General features: G+C 39.7%; 1 protein-coding gene across 1 annotated transcript; it reads right to left on the bottom strand.

The window, feature by feature from the left end:
- Window positions 1-17825: 17825 nt before the first annotated feature.
- On the bottom strand, window positions 17826-18497 carry cldn26 (claudin 26). Its single transcript, XM_037680444.1, has one exon. It carries the CDS (start codon window positions 18495-18497, stop codon window positions 17826-17828), a length of 672 nt encoding a protein of 223 aa, XP_037536372.1.
- Window positions 18498-20567: the final 2070 nt, after the last annotated feature.

Genomic DNA, 20567 nt, shown 5'->3' with positions numbered 1-20567 from the left:
CAAGAGACCTATTAACTTTCTCGTCAGACTGTGTTTTAAAGGGAAGCAGGGGCCCCTTCGGTTTCCAAATCCTCCTTGTTTTGTTGCTGCGTTGCCTTCACTTTCTCTGCCAGCTCTGGTCTTTCACCCGCACGTGCTGTTTGTGACTCGCACAGCGCTGACTATGAATCTGAGCACACACTGGCAGGTGCATCACTCGCTGTGATACAGTCCGTCACTGAATCGTCCGATGGAAACGTATAAACTGCTTGACATGCCGAACACATCCTGAAGTGCTTGAACCTTTTGGGGGGTGGGGGGGTTTAAAGGAGAGCTGCTTAGAAAAAGTTATGAGGAACAAATTGAAAAATTGAATCATCTCCCCATTTCTGCAGATATGATGATGCTGTTCAATACATAAACAAAAATAGGGAAAATAAAGCCAAGTCTTTAAATACTGTAACTCTTTTATGACTCTTCAGATTTAACAAATGAAATCAAAACCTTGTACCTTGATGAATATTTCCTGTTCAACTTATTTTGATTATTTCAATTATTATGCCATTTTTGTTTGTAATATTAATTCCTTCGGCAGCCCTTCCTTTGTTGTAAATTAAATAAATTATCTTCTCCAAGTCATTTGGTTTCAAACTTAAATGGGCCCATTATCATGCAGTGGTGTTTATCAGTCTCTGATGTTAGATTATGGCTTTTTAAAAAACAGGTCAAATACCAGAAGCAAAGCCCTTTGTGAAAACTGATAGTGGTGTTAAAGTTCAATAAAGAAAGAGGCAGAAAGTGAAAACTGTCAGCAAGTTGTTCTAACAGATGAACACGAAGTGAATAATCACATATTGTCAAATGGCAAGATAAAAGCAGCTCTCCAAAAGTAAGTAAAGCTAAGTAAAACATGCCTTTGAGGATTCCTGCACCTGAGGACTGCAGGTGAGGTCTATTTGGTGAACCTCCATGTTTGTGAGAAGTTCAGCTCAGATTTCCAAGAGATATTTTTTTTCACATGTCCTGGGTAAGCTTAAGGATGTGAGATCCAAACGACCCAGAGTCAAAACCTTTATTGCAGGTGCAGCTCTTAGGATCTGTGGTCAGGTAGTATACTTGTCATGGAGACAATTGAAGAAACTGCTAGTAGAAATTCTGAGACTAAAAAAGTTGAAGAGGGGCCTTCTGCTGCAGCTGATGGGTACCAACTGGTGAAAAGAGCAAGTCTCAGAAGCTAAAACTTGGGTTAGGGAGGACTTTGGAGAGGCCAAGGAGAAAGGCTTTCAGTTGGTCTCCAAAATGTTCTGCCAAGTCATTCAGCACCTCATTTAAAGAGAGCAGGGCTCAGAGCTGCTGACCTGGAGCGATGACATGGTTGAAGTTCCCCTTAGTTCAGTCACATGTTCTGATCTGAGAAGGAGGAGCCTAAGAACCTGGAGAACACGAGTTCATTGTCCTGGCAGAAGTTACTTCAGGAGTCAAAATCTTCCTGATTATAGGAGAAAGCAAATGGAGGCTATGAACACTGTGGGGCAATCAATGTTGACGTACAGTACGTGTTCAACGTTGCTGGAGGACCATGATGGGTGTGGAGCAGAAGGCTGCAACAATGGTCCTAATCATGCCAAATGGTTCATAAAAGATTGACTATCAGTACATACACTTTGTGAATCTAGAAAATGATTATGACTGTTTGTCCCCCAAGGTTTTTATTGGGATAGTGCTGCAGGAGTATGGAGCTTTGAGGTCACTTTTTACACTATTTGGTACCTCTGATGATCTCATTCCTAATCTTATCCATCCTTGTCACTCCTAAAGAGAACCATAACATCTTAATTTCTGTAACTTACAGTTCTTTCTCCTGTTTTTTTTTTTGTTTTTTTTAACAATGTCACCTTCTCCAGACCGTAAAACATACTGTAGCTGGTCTCACAACTGTCTCGTAAACTTTTCCTTTGACCTTTGCTGACACCCTTTTGTTGCAAATCACTCCTGAAACTTTTCTCCATCTACTCCATCCTGCCTGGACTCTCTTTTTCACCTCTTTACCACACTCCCCATTTTCCAAGACAGTGGACCCCAAGTACTTGAAGTCCTGCACCTTTGTGACCTCTGCTCCCTGTAGCCTCACTGTTCCACCGGCCTCCCTCTCATTCACACACATGTACTCTGTCTTACTACGACTGACTTTCATTCCTCTTCTTTTAAGTGCATACCTCCACCTCTCTAAGTTCTCTTCCACCTGTTCTCTGTTCTCACCACAGATCACAATGTCATCTGCAAACATCATAGTCCATGTGGATTCCTGCCTGACCTAATCTGTTAGTCAGTCCATCACCAGAGCAAACAAGAAGGGGCTCAGAGCTGATCCTCGATGCACTCCCACCTCCACCTTGAAGCTATCTGTCACTCCTACAGCACATCTCACCACTGTCCTGCTGTCCTCATACATGTCCTGTACCAGTCTAACATACTTCTCTGTCACTCCAGATTTCCTCATGAAATACCACACCTCCTCCTGCGGCACCCTGTCATATGCTTTTTCTAAAACTACAAAGACATAATGAAATTCTTTCTGACCCTCTCTGTACTTCTCCATCAGAATCAAAGATGACATCTGTGGTGCTCTTTCTTGGCATGAAACCAAACTGCTGCTCACAAACAGTCACCTATCGTCTAAGTCTTGCTTCCACAACTCTCTCCCAGATCTTCATTGTGTGTCTCATTAACTTAATTCCCCTGTAGTTGCTACAACTCTGTACATCACCCTTGCTCTTAACAAAGTGTATTGTTCTTAAAAATGGACACCAGACACTTCTTCTCCATTCCTTAGGCATTTTCTCACCCTAAATATATTGTTGAATATTTGAGTCAAAAACCTCACTGCCATCTCTCCAAGACATTTCCAAACCTCCAATGGTATGTCATCAGGTCCTACTGTTTTCTCCTTAATTCTTTTTAAAGCTTTCCGAACTTCACCCTCACTAATCTTTCCCACTTCCTGGTTCACAGTTTCTATGACCTCTACTCTTCTTTCTCTTTCATTCTCCTCATTCATTAGCTCCTCAAAGTACTCCTTCCATCTTCCCATCACACTCTTCTCACTTGTTAGAACATTACCATTCCTATCTTTAACAAGCCTAACCTGCTGCACATCCTTTCCAGCCTGATCCCTCTGTCTCGCCAATCAGTACAAGTCTTTCTCACCCTCTTTAGTGTCCAGTCTCCCAAACAACTAATCATATGCCTTCTGCTTTGCCTTTGCCACCTCCCTCTTTGCTCTACATCCCATCTCCTTACATTCCTGTCTCCTGTCTTCAGTCCTCTCACTGTCATATTTTTTCTTGGCTAATGTCTTTCTTTGAATAGCTTCCTGCACTTCACTATTCCACCACCATGTTTCCTTATCATCCATTCTCTGTCCAGATGACACAAGTACCTTCCTACATGTCTCTCTAATAACTGTTGCTGTAGTAGCCCAGTCATTTGGAAGCTCTTTCTTCAGAGCCTTTAACAGCTCCTCTCTGAAAAAAAATGCATTGTGTTAGAGTTGTTGGTAGCTGAATGAAAATGCATACAAAAATTATGACTTTGTTACAGTATACTTTTTGGTTTTTACATTAAGTAAATCAATCATGCTTTCGTTTTTGCTTCCTAAGCTTCACAGATGTAGATGATGGAAATTTTGTGCACCTCAAATAAAAAAAGCTTATAAAAGAAACCAATAAAACCCAGAAATGAATGTTACCTCTAGTGATGTTTCAGCCTTTCCATCCTGAATACCCTCCATATGTGTGAAGCATTTTTTCCCATTTGCTCCATTTTCTTGCACAGTTCTTTCAAGCACTGACTGAAGTTTTCTCCGCTGAGCTACCAACAACTCTAACACAGCTGAAGCTTAGATGTTAAGGATTTTATTAACTGCACAAAACAACACATCTTATCCTGTTCCAAAGAGATAAACTACATCTAAAAGCATTTCTTATAACATATTGTTGTTGTTGTTTTAAATGCCCGCACTGAGAACTTGATAAACAGCAACTACAACTATCATAACCAAGTTCAAACCCAAGACATTTTGTGCCAATAAAAAGTAGGTTAAGCAGATTTGGTCAGCACAGCATATGACGCAGATCCCGCTATTTCACTGTTGGACTTGTCCCCAAGCAGTGCTAATAAATCCTGCCAGCAAACAAGCTGTCAGTTTAATTACAAATTTAAACACTTGCGATACTCAGATGTTGGTGGGCAGAATTATCAAAGTGTGGCTCCTGGTTGAAGGTGAGGAAAACCATAAATGGACTGATAATGTCCAAAATGACTGCCCTGTAAAGGTCACGTTCATCACCTGAAACAGAAGTGCTTTGCAAGTTTTAATGGTTTTGCGCTACACATAAACACACATGGAAAACAGTTTTTCTCATTTTTTTTGTACCGATGGACATCAGCAAGAGAAGAACATTTTGTAGCTATGAGTTGTAGAAAACTGGACAAAAACCCTGAACCTAGTAGCAGCAAAATGATGAATTACCTGACTCATTTCATCCACATTTGTGGTATTCAGTGTGTTCATAAAGCTGCTTGGCATGTGTCCCAACAGGTTAGTCTGCCATTAGTTATTTTGGATTTTTGATCTTCAGCAACTGAGTACAAGAACTTGTAACACTTAATATTTGAGCACACCTCTGTCACTCACAGTCTGCATATTCTCCTGCTTTGTGAGCTAGATAGAAGATAACCCCAAGGTTTGTCCTGAGATTGATTAATCCAGCTGCCCAGCAAATGTCTTCTCCTACCAGGATTGGGTTCTTTTTAAGAGGGCTTTCATTTTGATGACACTTCAAATGTATGTGACCAGCACATGAAACAGACTTTGTTTTTATCTCCAGTTTGCACTTTGTATGTTTCTGGAATGTCTGAAGTTACATTCTGACTGACACATCCAAAAGCTTCATTTTTTCTTCTTCTTTTGGCTGCTCCCTTCTTTACAGCGAACTTAGTCGCACAAAGACGTGGCAGTTATTTTTACACTGGATGCCCATCCTGATGCAACCACAGACCACCGAGCTACCACAGCCCTCTGTGTGGAGCAGAGAGCTGCTATCTGGGTGCCCGGTGGAGCAGATGGTGGAAGTTAAGGGCCTTGCTCAAGGGCCCAGAGTGGGGCAAATGAGGGTGGAGGCAGGTGTGGGTGCTTCACCTTTCCCACCCACATTTTGATGTTGTCGGTACCGAGTGTTGAACCAGCAATCTTCCAATCACAGGCCCACCTTCTCTAACCTCTGCACCACCACTCCCTATCAAAAACTTCACCGAATACCCAACAAAGTTAATTCAGCTCATCAGAGTCTTCTTGGTTGAAATGTTTTATTTTTCATCCGAAAGACTTCCTCAGTCAGAGGGTCATGCCACAAACTCAGTCCTATAAATAGCACCTTCTCAAAGTGGATTAACTAGTTTGCTGGAGACCATCAGTCTCATAGATCACCAGTAACCTAACAATCGATCATTGATCAGGGCACTGACGATCGATTGTTAGACTGACGGTCCTCCTTTTACATGTGAAAAGATGTTTCTGGACGACTCCAGCAAACTGGTTTATCCACTTTGAGAAGGTGCTATTTATAGGACTGATTTTGTGGCATGGCCTTCAGACTGATTAAGTCTTTCGGATGAAAGATGAAACGTTTCAACCAAGAAGAACTCTGTCCAGATGACCTGACTTAAATTTTTTTAATTTATTTACCTGCATGATTGAGCTTACATCTGGACTTTACTGAATACTTTGCCTATCTTTTCATCATTAAATAGTTGAGGACATCTATAACAGAGATCTATGCACAATTTGTTGTCATACACTATCAGAAAGTTGATTATTATTATTCACTATGTATCAATGACATTATCTCCATGGGACTCCGGCAACATCTTTGTTTCTTTTAAGGAACAGCCTGGACTGGAAAAAAGAACAAAGATAAAATATAATACTGGTGATGTGAGCCATATTTTCACCAGATTACAGGGGTCACAGCTAAGCTTCAAAAGGAATTCAAAAACACAAACCCTCAGTGGAAACAATAATGCACTTTGTAGGTGCCACGTGGAAGAGAAACATCTCATTCAACTCTGAAGATGTTCTGAGCAACTTTATGTCAAATGCATCAAGTCAACCCAGACGTTTTATCTTAAGCTACAATGCTTAAGTTATATGAGAAAGAAAAAAAGCCACACATGAATTGTGTCAGGTCATTTTGCCACTGCTTTAAGCAGTAACCTCTCCATGATGTCATGGAAAACTAGAATTAACAAAGGGGTGTACACCCCTACAGGGGAGCTGTGATTCCACGAAACTGTTTCCAAGCAAGTGCATTCTTAAACACACATGGACTCGCCATTAAAACCATTACAAACATATATAATTTTTTTAATATTGTGAGTGGTGTAAGGTTAGAGTTAGAGTAAGTTTAATGTGTTTCTGCTGTGTATTTTTTGGAGCTGAAAAATGGGACCCCCAACCATGAATGATGGTCCAGAAAAGAGTAATGTCCCAAACAAGTTCATCCAAGAGCTGACAGCAGGGAAACAGTGCAGACACAATGCACTTAAATAAAGGAGTCTTGATTTCCACACCACATCACATACACATTTTAAACAAAACTAACAAAGCAGGGCTACATTGTTTTTTCTGGCTGTAAAAAGAATAAATCAGCTTACCAGTGTGCATGAAGCAGGTGCACTGAGATCCTGTCAAACTCCCTGGTCCTCCGTCTCCCATGTGGAACACAGCAGCATAGTTTCCTCGCGGTCCCTCTCCAGGATTGGCTCCCTTTGCTGAAGTATTCCCAGTTTGTGTGTCCTTCCTTCGCTCGCCTCTTCTGCCTCTTGATGCAGCAGAGGTTCAAGTGAGAGAGAGAGAGAGAGAGTGATTGTGAATGTGTGTACTCTGCCCCTCACAGAGCCCCCCCTCCACTGAGCTGACCGGTCGTGGGAGTTGCTCTCTTTCTCTGAAAATGCAGCACAGAGGACCTCTGCCAGGTTCTCAGCTGTGTGCAGTATTGATGGAGTTGCTGAGGGGATGCTAACACAGCATGAATCCTCACCGTCCTCCCACCCTTCCTCTTCTCTTTCTCTGAGCTTAGACTCTCTCTCTCTCCCGTTCAGCTGGTTGTTGTTCTCTTTAGACCCTTTCTGCTTCCCCTTCAGATGTCAAAGACCTGACTTGCCAGTTAAACCTGATCAAAGACTTGCAGCCTTCCTCTCTGCACTGCATGCTGACTGACTATTTTTTATATTGCGTGCCCTTTTTTTCTGCTATCATGTCCGCTCTTAAAACCCAACACAAGAACATGCAAAAGGACTGCTTGGAGACAATCATCGACACAACTCTTACTGTATGCTGCACTTCTTTCAGTAGAATCAGCAGCAGAGGTGCAGCTGCTGCAGTAAATCCCAGGTTCACTGGAAATGGTTTAAAAATGGTATGTTGCATTTTATTTATTGCTTTATTTATTTATTATTTATAAGCTCAAGAGATATTTCCATTTCTTTTACGCCCGCTTTCCTAGAAATTGTACATCTACTTCAAATATCTGCAGGGACAAGGTCGGTCACCTTAGAACTGCAGATTCACTTCTTTGAAAATGATGATTGCAGCAGTACAGAGGAGTACTAAGTGCAAAGTATGAAATCAAACATAAAAAAGGTCACCCTGAACAACTGTGTTTAAAAATTATGTGCTTCAAAAAAAATTTCACTCCTTTAGTTTTCCAGCTGTGTAAAATGCAGTTCTGAAATGCAGGTCCACACTTAATGTAAACAAAAGGTTTGGCTAAATCTACCACAGGGAAAAAACAAAAAACCTGGAAGTTTAAGTCCTGTGATTAAACTGGCTGCAGTCTGTGTAGGCAAACAAATATATGTCTGGTAAAATGAACAATCTATTTCTAGTCTTCAGCTCTTTCTATGTGTAAACAACCACGTCGGCATGCAGTCACAAATTTTACTTACTTATGTTTCAATGAGAAAATGAGAAAAATGTGCAGATTTAGTTTTTTACTTTATGATATTACTTTCTTTTTCTGATCTTTATGAGAGAAGTTGTTTTGCTAATATGGAATATAATAAATTAACTTGGAGTTGCTAGATTTAAAGAGAGAGAGAGAGAGAGAGAGAGAGAGAGAGAGAGAGAGAGAGAGACAAAAGAAAAGCATTGCCAAATGGTGTTATTGTATTTCTACAGGGTGCTGACAGATGACATGTGCACTCCAGAGTCAGTGTGTTTGTGTTCTCCATGTGAACGCACGTGTGAAAGCAAGCTTTTAGTGGAAAATCTCTCAGTTTAAATTAAATTACCGTGAGGGGAGTCTTTTACTGCAGGGGCCGGAAAGTTACAGCACCCACCGATGAAAAAGATATGTGAAAGATTCAAACTAAAATACAAAACAACCTGACCAAAACCCGTGCACGCAGAAGATTGGGCTTAAATCAATAAAACATCTTGATTTTACCATAATAAAACACAAAGCACAAATATATTTTTGTACATTTTATTTGCATCATATGAACAAAGTTTTTTGTACCACCCACTGCTGAACTCCATACATTCACATTTAAATCCCATTAAAAGACCTGCTATTGTAGCGAAACAAAAGTCAAGCCTGGAAAACGACCTCTAGCGTGTATTAAAGTTACATATTTACCATGCTGGCATAGTTAACGAGGCTGTTCATTAACTGTGAGACAGACGCGTTTCTTAATGAAATCCTGAGCTGCGTAATTAGCTACAGATCACTGATAGGTCATACAGAATAAAATGGCTTGCTTATTGACCAAAGCAGAAAATAAAAAGATGAAAAACCTGCTGGAAAAAAACTGTAGGGGTGGAAATGAGGAGGAAAAATGAGTGGACAGCCTGTGAGGTAAACCAGTTTATCATATATAGTTAGAGTCTTTAGATCAATTATTCATATTTCAGATATTTATGTTCAAAATGAACATTTCAGCTAACCACAACGTCACTCTTCCTTTCCCCAGTCAACATTTGCCACGTCTCAAACAACATTCTTCCATGAACAACTTATTCACGTTGTGTTTATTTAATTATGTCACTTGTATCAGTTATGTGTACATAATAATATCCACAAGTACATTATTACTGTCTGAAGAAGATAGATACCAGATTGAGTTCTTACCAGGAGAACCTTGTATCATTTGTATTACAGATATCTATAATCCTATTTGAGATATGTGATGATATCATATCTACACCAGTGTAAAATTCAGCAGTGCAATCTTTTAAGCTATGGCATAGAGTATACTAAAACAACTTGGAGCTGCTAGATTAAAAAGAGAGAAAGATAATTAGAAATACTAATATTGATAAAGGTGTTGTTTAATTAAATGTTACAACAGCTTGCCATTTCGTTCATAAACTGAAACTGACTTATCATATTAATGGCCTTGTTGCACAATGGCTGTACCTGACTTTATCTAAAGTTTTACAAGTAGATTAAAAATATTGTTACAAATTCAAAGGAAAAACTATTCCTAATTACTTTAATGCAATTTTGTATATATATAATAAAATGTCTCAGTTGTGAAAAATAGTTTTTCACAATAGAGACTTGTGAGTATGGTGGTTAATGTCAAGATCTTTGTGTTTTAGTGTTAAGTTTTCTGTTTTTGGGGTTGATTTTTATGTTTCCCTCCTGTTTGGTTTTTGTGTTTTCTTTTTTGTGCCTTTTCCATGTTACTCTGTGCCTCCAGTTCATTTTCCCAGTAGTCAGTCTCTACTCCTCCCTCTTACCCACACCTGTTCTCCTTTGCAGCCACTTACCTGCTCAGTTCCAGCCTTTTTATTCTCTCAACTTTTCACTTCACATCAGTCTGGCATTGTGTGTGCTTCATGCCCCTGTTCTGTTTCTCTTCCACGTCTCCTGAAGTTGTTTTAGCAAGTTGTTGCTGCCGTGTCAGCACTTTTTGTTTTCTTTATTAAAATATTTACACTTTCATTTGAGTTCCTTGTGTTTTGTCTGCATGTCTCAGTCCAAACTCTACAAACCGTTTCAGACACAAAGCTGTTTTAGTCGTGTAAATGGAATAACGGTTAGAAACAACATACTTACAAATATCTACGACAATATTTTATCCATACAGTATATACTTTGGTGGGAGGCTTTTAAAAATCAAACACATAAATAATATATAAAGAAGAGCAGCTACACTTTAGTTGTCTGAAATGTGACTTTATCTATATTCTTTCTTGTTGACAAAGACTTGACAACAGATGTTATGACAGAGAACAGGGATGTAGCAGGGTATAGGCTGAATGCTACATGTCCAGTTCAAACTAAATTTCAAGTAATTCAGTTTAGTTCCAAACAGAAGTAGATTTAAACCCAGTCCAACATAATTAGATGGTTTATTTTAAAATAATAAAATAAACTACATAATTTTCCTCATATAAATGTTTTTATAGACACATTTCATTCTGACTGGTAAAAAGGCCATTTTGACTTAATAAAATACTAAGAATGATAGGTGTTTTTTTATTAAGTGTTGCAACAGCTTGCCTTAACCAGTCAAGCTTCATTGCTATGCAACAGTGTGGTCAAACCTCTCAACTGGCAGTTGATGCAAACAGCTTTTTCTCACACTATACCTGTTGTAAAGATGATTTCATCTCTGGTATGTTGTAACTTATGAGTGTTTCAATTTAAGTGCAAAACTTTTAGGCCATTTTTATGTGGCCAGATATTTCATTTTAAAGGTTTTATTTCAAAAACCTATATTGTTTATAGCCACACTTGACTGGATAGATACTTTGACAACTTCTTAGGACTAAACAATTGGATAAAATAAAAATAAAAATCAATGCAGAGGTCATCTTAGTGGATGGGAGGAACACATGAAAAAAATGTGAAAACGGAAAAAATGTCCAGGTATGTTCAGAGTAATAATAACTTTTAATATTCAGTGTTTAACCTGATCATGTTGTCACATTTTAGACAATCAGGACAGATTCTCATGGATGAATCGAGGTAAAAACACTCAGCAGGGGAAAACAAATATTTACTGTTATTGCCCTCAAAAATAGCAATCAAACTAAGAAAAAAAGCATGTCAATTCAGACAAGTGCTATATAGAATATCTTAGATTAGGGATGGTTCGATCTAAAGCCATCAGATTTAATCAGATTTGTATCCAAACATCACAGACTTTTTTTTAAAGTCTTTATGTAGTTGGACCTGAGAGCCCTGCTGTTTTTCAGAGTGTGTGTGTGGTGGGGGTGGGGGTGACTGGATTGCAAAAATGTTTAGATTATGAGTGTCAAAGGAACGTGAGTGCCAGGATGCACATTTTCTTAGCAGAACATTGTGTTGTAACAAAAATATTAATGCATCTCCCTTCACTTGCCTACGGTCATAATGTTATGACTATATGTAAAGAAACGACATGAGACACCTGAGATGAGAATAAACACTAAAATAAGAATCTCAACACTTCCTACACAGTTTTGAACTTCCAAAGCTTTCAAAGCACCTCCATGTAAGATTCAGAGGTCACAGTTTGATGCAATGTTTCTTTCTTTCCAACATGTTTTATATGAAACAGGTTTTAGTCATTTTTGCAGAATCCTGCTTGGAGACAAGCAAAGTACAAAAAGCTTCTTATAAAAGGTCATGACAAAGAGGAGGCCTGTCTAAGCAACAACAAAAAAAAAACTTTTCATTCTTTGAAAGAGTAGGTGACAAGAAGAGTTTGTTAAAAGGCAACAATTTGCAGAGAGAAAGCAACTTCACCGGTGAAATAATGTATATATATATAATTTTTGTTTATGAATTGTAGAAAGAAAAAAAATAACTCTGAGCTTGCCTGTAATAAACAAATACATGTTTCATCAAAGACAGCTACATTTTTTACCCGGTGACAGACAGTGCAGAAACCTTTACCTTTCAGTGTAGATTAGTGATGCTACCCAAACAGTTCATTTAATGGCTTAATTCAAATGTTTGAAACTATGAAATAAGAACCACTTCCACTCATGCAAAACAAGGCTGAAGTGGAGCAGAACACATTGTGCACAAAATAAACAGTTCACATTTTTCACAATCTTTCACAGTTGAGTCAGTTTCTCTCAGTGTTTTAATGCCAGAGGCTGAAACAATGAAGTTTCATAAAGAATTCCTCTGTTTACGCCCTGTTGACATGACTAATTCAGAGCTTATTTTAAAATAAAATGATGGCAACAGAGCTGGGGTTTTCTTTCTGAACTCACTCTTACAGAGGAAACACACAAAGTTGGCTTCTTTTTTTCAGGGGGGAAGTTTGACTGTGAATCAAACTAGGAAATTTATGTTTAGATGGTAAATGGACTGTTCTTATACAGTACAAGTGCTTGTCATAAAATTAGAATATCATGAAAAAATGTATTTATTTCAGTAATTCCATTACAAAAGTGAAACGTGTATATTATATTCATTCATTATACACAGACTGATATATTTCAAATGTGTATTTCTTTTAATGTTGATGATTCTAACTGGCAACTAATGAAAACCCCAAATTCAGTTTCTCGGAAAATTTGAATATCGTTAAAAGGTTCATTATTGAAGACACCTGGTGCCACAGTCTAATCAGCTAATTAACTCAAAACACCTGCAAAGTTCTTTAAATGGTCTCTCAGTCTAGTTCTGTAGGCTACACAATCATGGGCAAGACTGCTGATTTGACATTTGTCCCAAAGACGACCATTGACACCTTGCACAAGGAGGGTAAGACACAAAAGGTCATTGATAAAGAGGTTGGCTGTTCACAGAGCTCTGTGTCCAAGCACATTAATAGAGAGGCGAAGGGAAAGAAAAGATGAGGTAGAAAAACGTGTACAAGCAATAGGGATAACCGCACCCTGGAGAGGATTGTAAAACAAAACCCATTCCAAAATGTGGGGGAGATTCACGAAGAGTGGACTACAGCTGGAGTCAGTGCTTCAAGAACCACCATGCACAGACGTATGCAAGACATGGGTTTCAGCTGTCGCATTCCTTGTGTCAAGCCACTCTTGAACAAGAGTCAGCATCAGAAGTGTCTTGCCTGGGCTAAAGACAAAAAGGCCTGGACTGCTGCTGAGTGGTCCAAAGTTATGTTCTCTGATTAAGTAAATTTTGTATTTCCTTTGGAAATCAAGGTCCCAGAGCCCAGAGGACAAGAGGAGAGGTACAGAATCCACGTTGCTTGAGGTCCAGTCTCAAGTTTCCACAGTCAGTGATGGTTTGGGGTGCCATGCCATCTACTGGTGTTTGTCCACTGTGTTTACTGAGGTCCAAGATCAACACACCCATCTACCAGGAAATTTTAGAGCACTTCCTACTTCCTGCTGCTGACCCAACTTTATGGAGATGCAGATTTCATTTTCCAACAGGACTTGGTACCTAATTGGCCAGCAAACTTGCCTGACCTTAACCCCATAGAAAATCTATGGGGTATTGTTAAGAGGAAATGCGACACAGCAGACCCAACAATTCATAAGAGCTGAAGGCCACTATCTAGCAACCTGGGCTCTCATAACACCTGAGCAGTGTCACAGACTGATCGACTCCATGCCACGCCGCATTGCTGCAGTAATCCAGGCAAAAGGAGCCCCAACTAAATATTGTACTACTAAATATTCAACTAAATATTAAACATAATGGTACTTCCTCCAGTTATTGAACAGTCAACAATGGTGTACCACAAGGCTCAGTCTTAGGACCCACCCTCTTTACAATCTACATAGGTAATGTAGGTCAAAACATCCCTGATGCATCTTAACATTTCTATGCTGATGATACAGTTGCTCATTGTTGAGCTAAAACAGTTGCTAAGGCTTTCCAGCTTTTGCAATCTGCATTCAACATCATCCAGTCTGATTTGTTCTGCCTCAAACTTGTCCTAAATGCCGACAAAACCAAAAGGATGCTTTATTCAAACAGGAAGTCAATCCCAATAGTTAGTTCTTCCTCTGATTTTATCCTCAAATGGTGTCCCGATTGAGTTTGTTGATTCCTGTAAATATTTGGGTATCTTAGTAGACTCACATCTCTCTTTTAAGCTCCATGTGGAAAACCTAGTAAAGAAACTGAAAGTTAAACTGGATTTCTTTTTCAGAAACAGATCCTGTCTAACTTTGGATGCTAGGAAACACTTTGTATCTGTGACTTTCCTTCCCTCCATTGATTACGGCGACATTATTTACATGAACGCTTCTACAAGCACCCTGCAAATGTTGGATGCTGTCTATCATGGTGCACTAAGATCCATAACTGGCTGTGATTATCGTACCCATCACTGCACCCTGTATTCACTGGTTAACTGGACATCATTAACTTCACACAGACTCTCCCACTGGTACATTTTCATCTTTAAATCACTTCTTGGTCTGCTGCAGCGTGCTCTCTCAGGACATTATTACCTGCAGTGTTCCCTCAGTGAGGACTGAACTTGGCAAAAGGGCCTTCTCCTACTCCGCTCCTGTTTCCTGGAATATCTTACAAAAAGATCTGAAGATCTCAGCCTTGACCTCTATTTTTTATTTTTTTTCATTTACCCTTTATTTATACAGGTAGTCTCATTGAGCCACAAGAACTCATTTTCAAGAGAGACCTGTTTAGGGAGCAGATGGGGGTTAAGGGCCTTGCTCATGGGCCCAGAGTGGGGCAAATGAGGGTGGGGGCAGGTGTAGATGCTTCACCTACCCAGTCCACATTTTTGATGCTGTCGGTACCGGGGTTTGAACCGGCGATCTTACGATCACAAGCCCACCTTCTAAGTGGCTTTAAGAATCTGTTGAACTCCTGGCAAGGACCACTGCAGACATGTTCATGTTTTTAGTTTTCTACATTCACCTTATAATCTAGCTGTTTTTTGTTACTTTTTGCCATCTTATTTGTAACAAAAAAAAATCTGTATGCCTTTTTGTGGCTGTCTATTGTTGCCGTCATTCTTTGTTGACACTTCTCTCTTGTAAATGAGTCCTCGAGGCTCAATGGGGTTTACCTGTCTAAATAAAGGTTGAATGAATTGAGTGCTGTACATGCTCCTACTTTTCATGTTCATACTTTTCAGTTGGCCAACATTTCTAAAAACCCTTATTTTATTGGCCTTAAGTAATATTCTAATTTTCTGAGACACTGAATTTGGGGTTTTCATTAGTTGTCAGTTATAATCATCAACATTAAAAGAAATAACCACCTGCATAGCGCCTTTCTGTCTCATCAAGATACTCAAAACACTTTACACAATCTACAATCTACAATCTAATTTCTACAATCTGTGTCCTCATTTACCCATTCATACAGCACTCTACTAGATCTATACAAAGATTAATCTTTATCACATTCAAACACCGATGGGACAGACATCGGAGGCAATGAGGGGTTTAGTGTCTTGCCCAGGGACAATTCAGCATGTGACTGCTGGTGGCATTGAGCCCCCCAACCCTTGCATTGGAGGATGACTGCTCTAACCACTCAACCAGTCGTCCCAAAGATAAAACGGAATAAACTGAGCATTTAGCACCACAGTGGGGAGTAATTTAAAGCTAGAACTACTTCTGTTGATGTAAAGTTTACAAAAATCCTTCAGTTTCTAACAGTAGATATACAGACTCTGTCAGTCTGTGTCTTTTTTTATTGTTTGGCAAGTTCAGGATTTGGTTCCATTTATATTTTTATTTTTACCCCTGTATTCCATTAGTAATCAGCACACCAATTGTTCCTCAGCAGTACACATGCTTGCTGTTTATTCTCAGTTGTTTAGTTGTGAAGTTTGTTGATGTGATTATGGAAATAAAAGTTTAGCTGTGAAATACATAAACAGGGTCCCCAGCATTTCATGAACACAAAATTCCCTGAGTTTTCCTTGATGTTTCCCCAAGTAAATCCTGAGATTTCAGGAGACATTTCAATCACATGAAATGTTCAGAACTTTTTGTCTTGGTGGTGGGCAGATCTGAGATGACAGTAAATATACTGTAGCTTATAGTATGTATGTGCACACAGGAGTCATTCCTAATTATTAATTACATTGTATGACATCAAATACTAAAAAGCCACCATAGTCAATCAGTAAGGATACATGCAACATGGACCCAATTATATTAGAAAACTAGCATTGATATATGTACATGTTAAAATCTCAGAAATATCATCACTTAATCAGCAGATCAGTTTTCCCTGCCTGGTGAATGTGAAAGTCATTTTCCAGGTTTTCACTGATTTCCAGATACTCTGGGAACCCTGATGGTGGACACAGTCTTACAAAAAGACAGCTCTGATGAAAACCAGTAAAGGTTTTCAATTTTGCCATTTTGAAAAAATTATTCATCCATCCATAATCTTTACCCATTTCCTCCTTTCCAGGATGCGGGGGGTCGCTGGTGCCCATCCGTCACAGGGGACACCCTGGACAGGTCCAAGTCCATGAACACAAAGAGACAAACAACCATTCACTCTCTCACTCACACCTTAGGACAATTTAGAGTTATCAATCAGCCTAACATGTATGTTTTTGGTCTGTGGGAGGAAATTGGAGTACCCGGACAAAACCCACGCATGAATGGAGAGAACGTGCAAACTCCACCCAGAAAGGCCCCTGGCCAGGATTTGAACCAGGGCGACCTGCTCGCTGAGAGGCAGCAGCTCTACCAATTGCGCCACCGTGCTGCCCTTGAACATACTGTATTAGTTTCAAACAAATGATGTGAATCTCACTTTCATCCTTTATATTTACATAATCTTGTAAAAAAAAAAAAACATATTGCACATCTCAAATATTTATTAGCATAAGAATAAATTTTAAAGGATTATCATTTTTTGCATTAATTGCACTAAATAACTAAAAAGCATCAGCAAAAGAAAGTTTAAATCTAAGAATGCATGTAAATTGTAAACCTGTCAGATCAACTTGGAGAGGGGACGTTACCTCTGAATCACAATCAAGTTAAATATATGACGACATCAAAACTGAACCAGGTAGATCACACATGTATATTTATTCTAGAAATACCACAAAATAAAACTTGGTAATACATAAAATGACATCCACTGTCAGATAAGTTTGATAAACAGACATTTTTTTTTAAGTTGGTGAGATGCATTACTTTAAAAATGACCTTAGAAATACAAAGATTCCATGGTTTTAATTAAAATTCAATTTTGAGAAGTTGTTGACACATTACTACATTTCAAATCAATTTCTACATGTTTACGCTCAATCATTATGTTTTACTTACAAAAAATTATAAAAATAACAAAAGGAACAGCATCAGAGTTCATGCTCAATAATCCAGGTAAAAAATCCAACAAAGTTCAGTCAGGTCCTCTGGACGGTTTCTTTATTTTGTTGAGACGTTTCGTCCTTCATCCAAAGGATTTCATCAGTCCAAGGAGCCACAGTGAACTCTGTCTCACAAGCATCACACTCACATAGTGAGCCACCCAGTTTGCTGGTGATAAGACGGTTTCTGGGGCCCGCCCTCCCCCCCATTGACCCCTCTGAGGAAGCCATAACCAAAGTTCAAAACATCAAAGTTCATGCTCAAAAATCCAGGTAAAAATCCAACAAAGTTAATAAGTCAGGTCATCTGGACGGTTTCTTGTTTTTGAGTTGAAGTCCTTAGAATGAAAGACAAAACATCTCAATAAAAAAAAAAGAAACCATCCAGATGACCTGACTTAACTTTGTTGGAAAAGAAACAGCAGTTTCTGACAGTTTTGTGACACTTTAATGCAGTTGCATCATTTTTATATTTACCAAGTTATTCTTGTTCAAACTTACTGACATGCTGTTTGATGTGAAACTCTGTGAAGCTACAAAACCACAGTCTTCATGTAGTGCTTGGACCTGTGCTTCTCCTGTGGGCTGTTTGGTGGTCTCAGGTCATAGTCCCCTGCTAGTCTCAGGTCATAGTCCCCCATGCACACAGCCACAAAAAACAGGGTCCCTCCTATGACCAGACCCAATCCTCCAAACCATCCTGAGAACATTGCCTCGCCATACTCCCACCGGGGCATCGCATCAGGAAAACCTTCATCCCAGAATTCCACTACGGTCGTGTACGCCACAATAGACACGGGGGCCAGAGTAGTGAGCCCTGATACCCAGGTCAGGACTCCACTAAATATATGGAGCCCTCTCTTTACAGCAGGCTGACCCACAAACATCCCAACCCCGTCCAGACCTGGGAAGGCAGCCAACAGAGCAAAAGCTCCAGTGCCTATAGATATCAGCATGAGGACCCTGGAGATCTGCAGATCCATCGGCAGTCCCAGGATTGAGTCGTAGGCCTTACACTGAATCCCCCTCTCATCCGTGTAGAGGCAGGTGAGCCACAACCCAGAGAACCAGTTCTCAACTTCATTCAGCTCCGAGTTCATCGTTTTCCACAGAGGCAGAAAGGTGGTGACCAGAGACGTTACGAAGCTCCCGAACGTCACAAAGAATGCCGTCCTTTGCATCATTTTAGTCGTGAGGAAAACCATCTTCAGTCTCAGTTCGCAGAAAGTTCGTGCTGGGATTCTGCTATTCTGTTTTGTGTTAACAGTGTAAGAGATCCAGAGTGTCTTTGTGGCCCAGCCCAGCTGCTGGAAAGGGCCCCATTTCTCCAGCCTCCTTAATAAAACGCCCCTGATAAGAGGGAGATAATCCTGGTCTGCAGCAAACAAAAGACCCTCTGTTTGCTCTCAGCGTTCAATGTCATCACGCAGAATATTGACCTCTGTTTTAAAATGAAACCAAATATGTTAAATTCCAGACGGTGTGTGTGCACGTGTGTGTGTGTGTGTGTGATTTTAAACATAAATGAAACACATACAAACACATTTAGGAAGAAATCAAAGCATAAGGGGGCTTATTCTCAAATCTGAGAGTTTTAGTACAGCTTTTCAGATTGAACAGCTGCACCATCTTTACTAATAAAGAAGATGTGGAATATTTTTAATTTGGAAATTTGCAGCCGAAAAGAAGTCAAAAGTGGGACATTTTATTTGCCAAGTGTCTCAAGTATCTGGACCATGAATAGCGCCTTGTGCTCAATCTAATGGTCCACACAAGTCTAAAAGAGGCCAGTTGTGTCCAATTTTGAATTACACCTCTAGAAGTCCTGTACTGATGCATGCCCCCCCCCCCCCCCCCCCAAAAAAAAAAACAACCTGTGAACTTGCTTTTTAATTATGCACTTGTCTTCTTAGTTCAATGATCTGTAAAAAATACCTGCAAATTGTTTTCTTGGGTGTTTCAATGATAGTTGAATGTTTCAAATGAACCTGACTCTAAGATGCAGTCTAATACAAATGTTTGATATTCTTTAAAAAATAAAAATACAAACTGGATTCCAAAAAAGTTGGGACACTAAACAAATTGTGAATAAGAACTGAATGCACTGATGTGGAGATGGCAAATGTCAATATTTTATTCGTAATATAACATAGATGACAGATCAAAAGTTTAATCTGAGTAAATGTAACATTTTGAAGGAAAAATATGTTTATTCAAAATTTCACATTGTCAACAAATGCCAAAAAAGTTGGGACAAGTAGCAATAAGTGTCTGGAAAAAGGAAATTGAGCACATAACGAACAGCTGGAAGACCAATTAACCCTAATTAGGTCAATTGACAACATGATTGGGTATAAAAAGAGCTTCTCAGAGTGTCAGTGTCTCTCAGAAGCCAAGATGGTAAGAGGATCACCAATTCCACCATTGTTGTGCAGAAAGATAGTGCAGCAATACCAGAATGGTGTTACCCAGCGTAAAATAGCAAAGACTTTTAAGTTATCATCATCAACCGTGCATGACATCATCAAAAGATTCAGAGAATCTGGAACAATTGCTGTGTGTAAGGGTCAAGGCCGTAAAACTCTACTGGATGCTCGTGATCTCCGGGCCCTTAAACATCACTGCACCTCAAACAGGAATGCCACTGTCAAGGAAATAACAGAATGGGCTCAGGAATACTTCCAGAAAGCATTGTCAGTGAACACAATCCACCGTGCCATCCGCCGTTGCCAGCTGAAACTCTACAGTGCAAAGAGGAAGCCATTTCTAAGCAAGCTCCACAAGCTCAGACGTTTGCACTGGGTCAGGGGTCATTTAAAATGGAGTGTGGCAAAATGGAAGACTGTTCTGTGGTCAGATGAGTCACGATTTGAAGTTCTTTATGGAACACTGGGACGCCATGTCATCCGGGCCAGAGAGGACAAGGATAGCCCAAGTTGTTATCAACTCTCCGTTCAGAAGCCTGCATCACTGATGGTATGGGGTTGCATGAGCGCTTGTGGCATGGGCAGCTTGCATGTCTGTAAAGGCACCATTAATGCAGAGAACTATGTTCAGGTTCTAGAACAACATATGCTCCCATCTAGACGTCATCTCTTTCAGGGAAGACCCTGCATTTTTCATCACGATAATGCCAGACCACATTCTGCAGCAATCACAACATCATGGCTACGTAGGAGAAGGATCCGGGTACTGAAATGGCCAGCCTGCAGTCCAGATCTTTCACCTATAGAGAACATTTGGCGCATCATAAAGAGGAAGGTGCGACAAAGAAG

Source organism: Nematolebias whitei, chromosome 8 (assembly GCF_014905685.2).
Source record: "Nematolebias whitei isolate Nwh7 chromosome 8, NemWhi1, whole genome shotgun sequence".
Classification (NCBI taxonomy): domain Eukaryota; kingdom Metazoa; phylum Chordata; class Actinopteri; order Cyprinodontiformes; family Rivulidae; genus Nematolebias; species Nematolebias whitei.
The sequence above is the reverse complement of the archived record's forward strand: the minus strand, read 5'-3'. Positions and strand labels throughout refer to the sequence as shown.

What these genes read in the sequence shown, in the direction of transcription:
- cldn26 (XM_037680444.1), bottom strand. Translation starts at nt 18,497, where the DNA reads ATGGTTTTCCTCACGACTAAAATGATGCAAAGGACGGCATTCTTTGTG.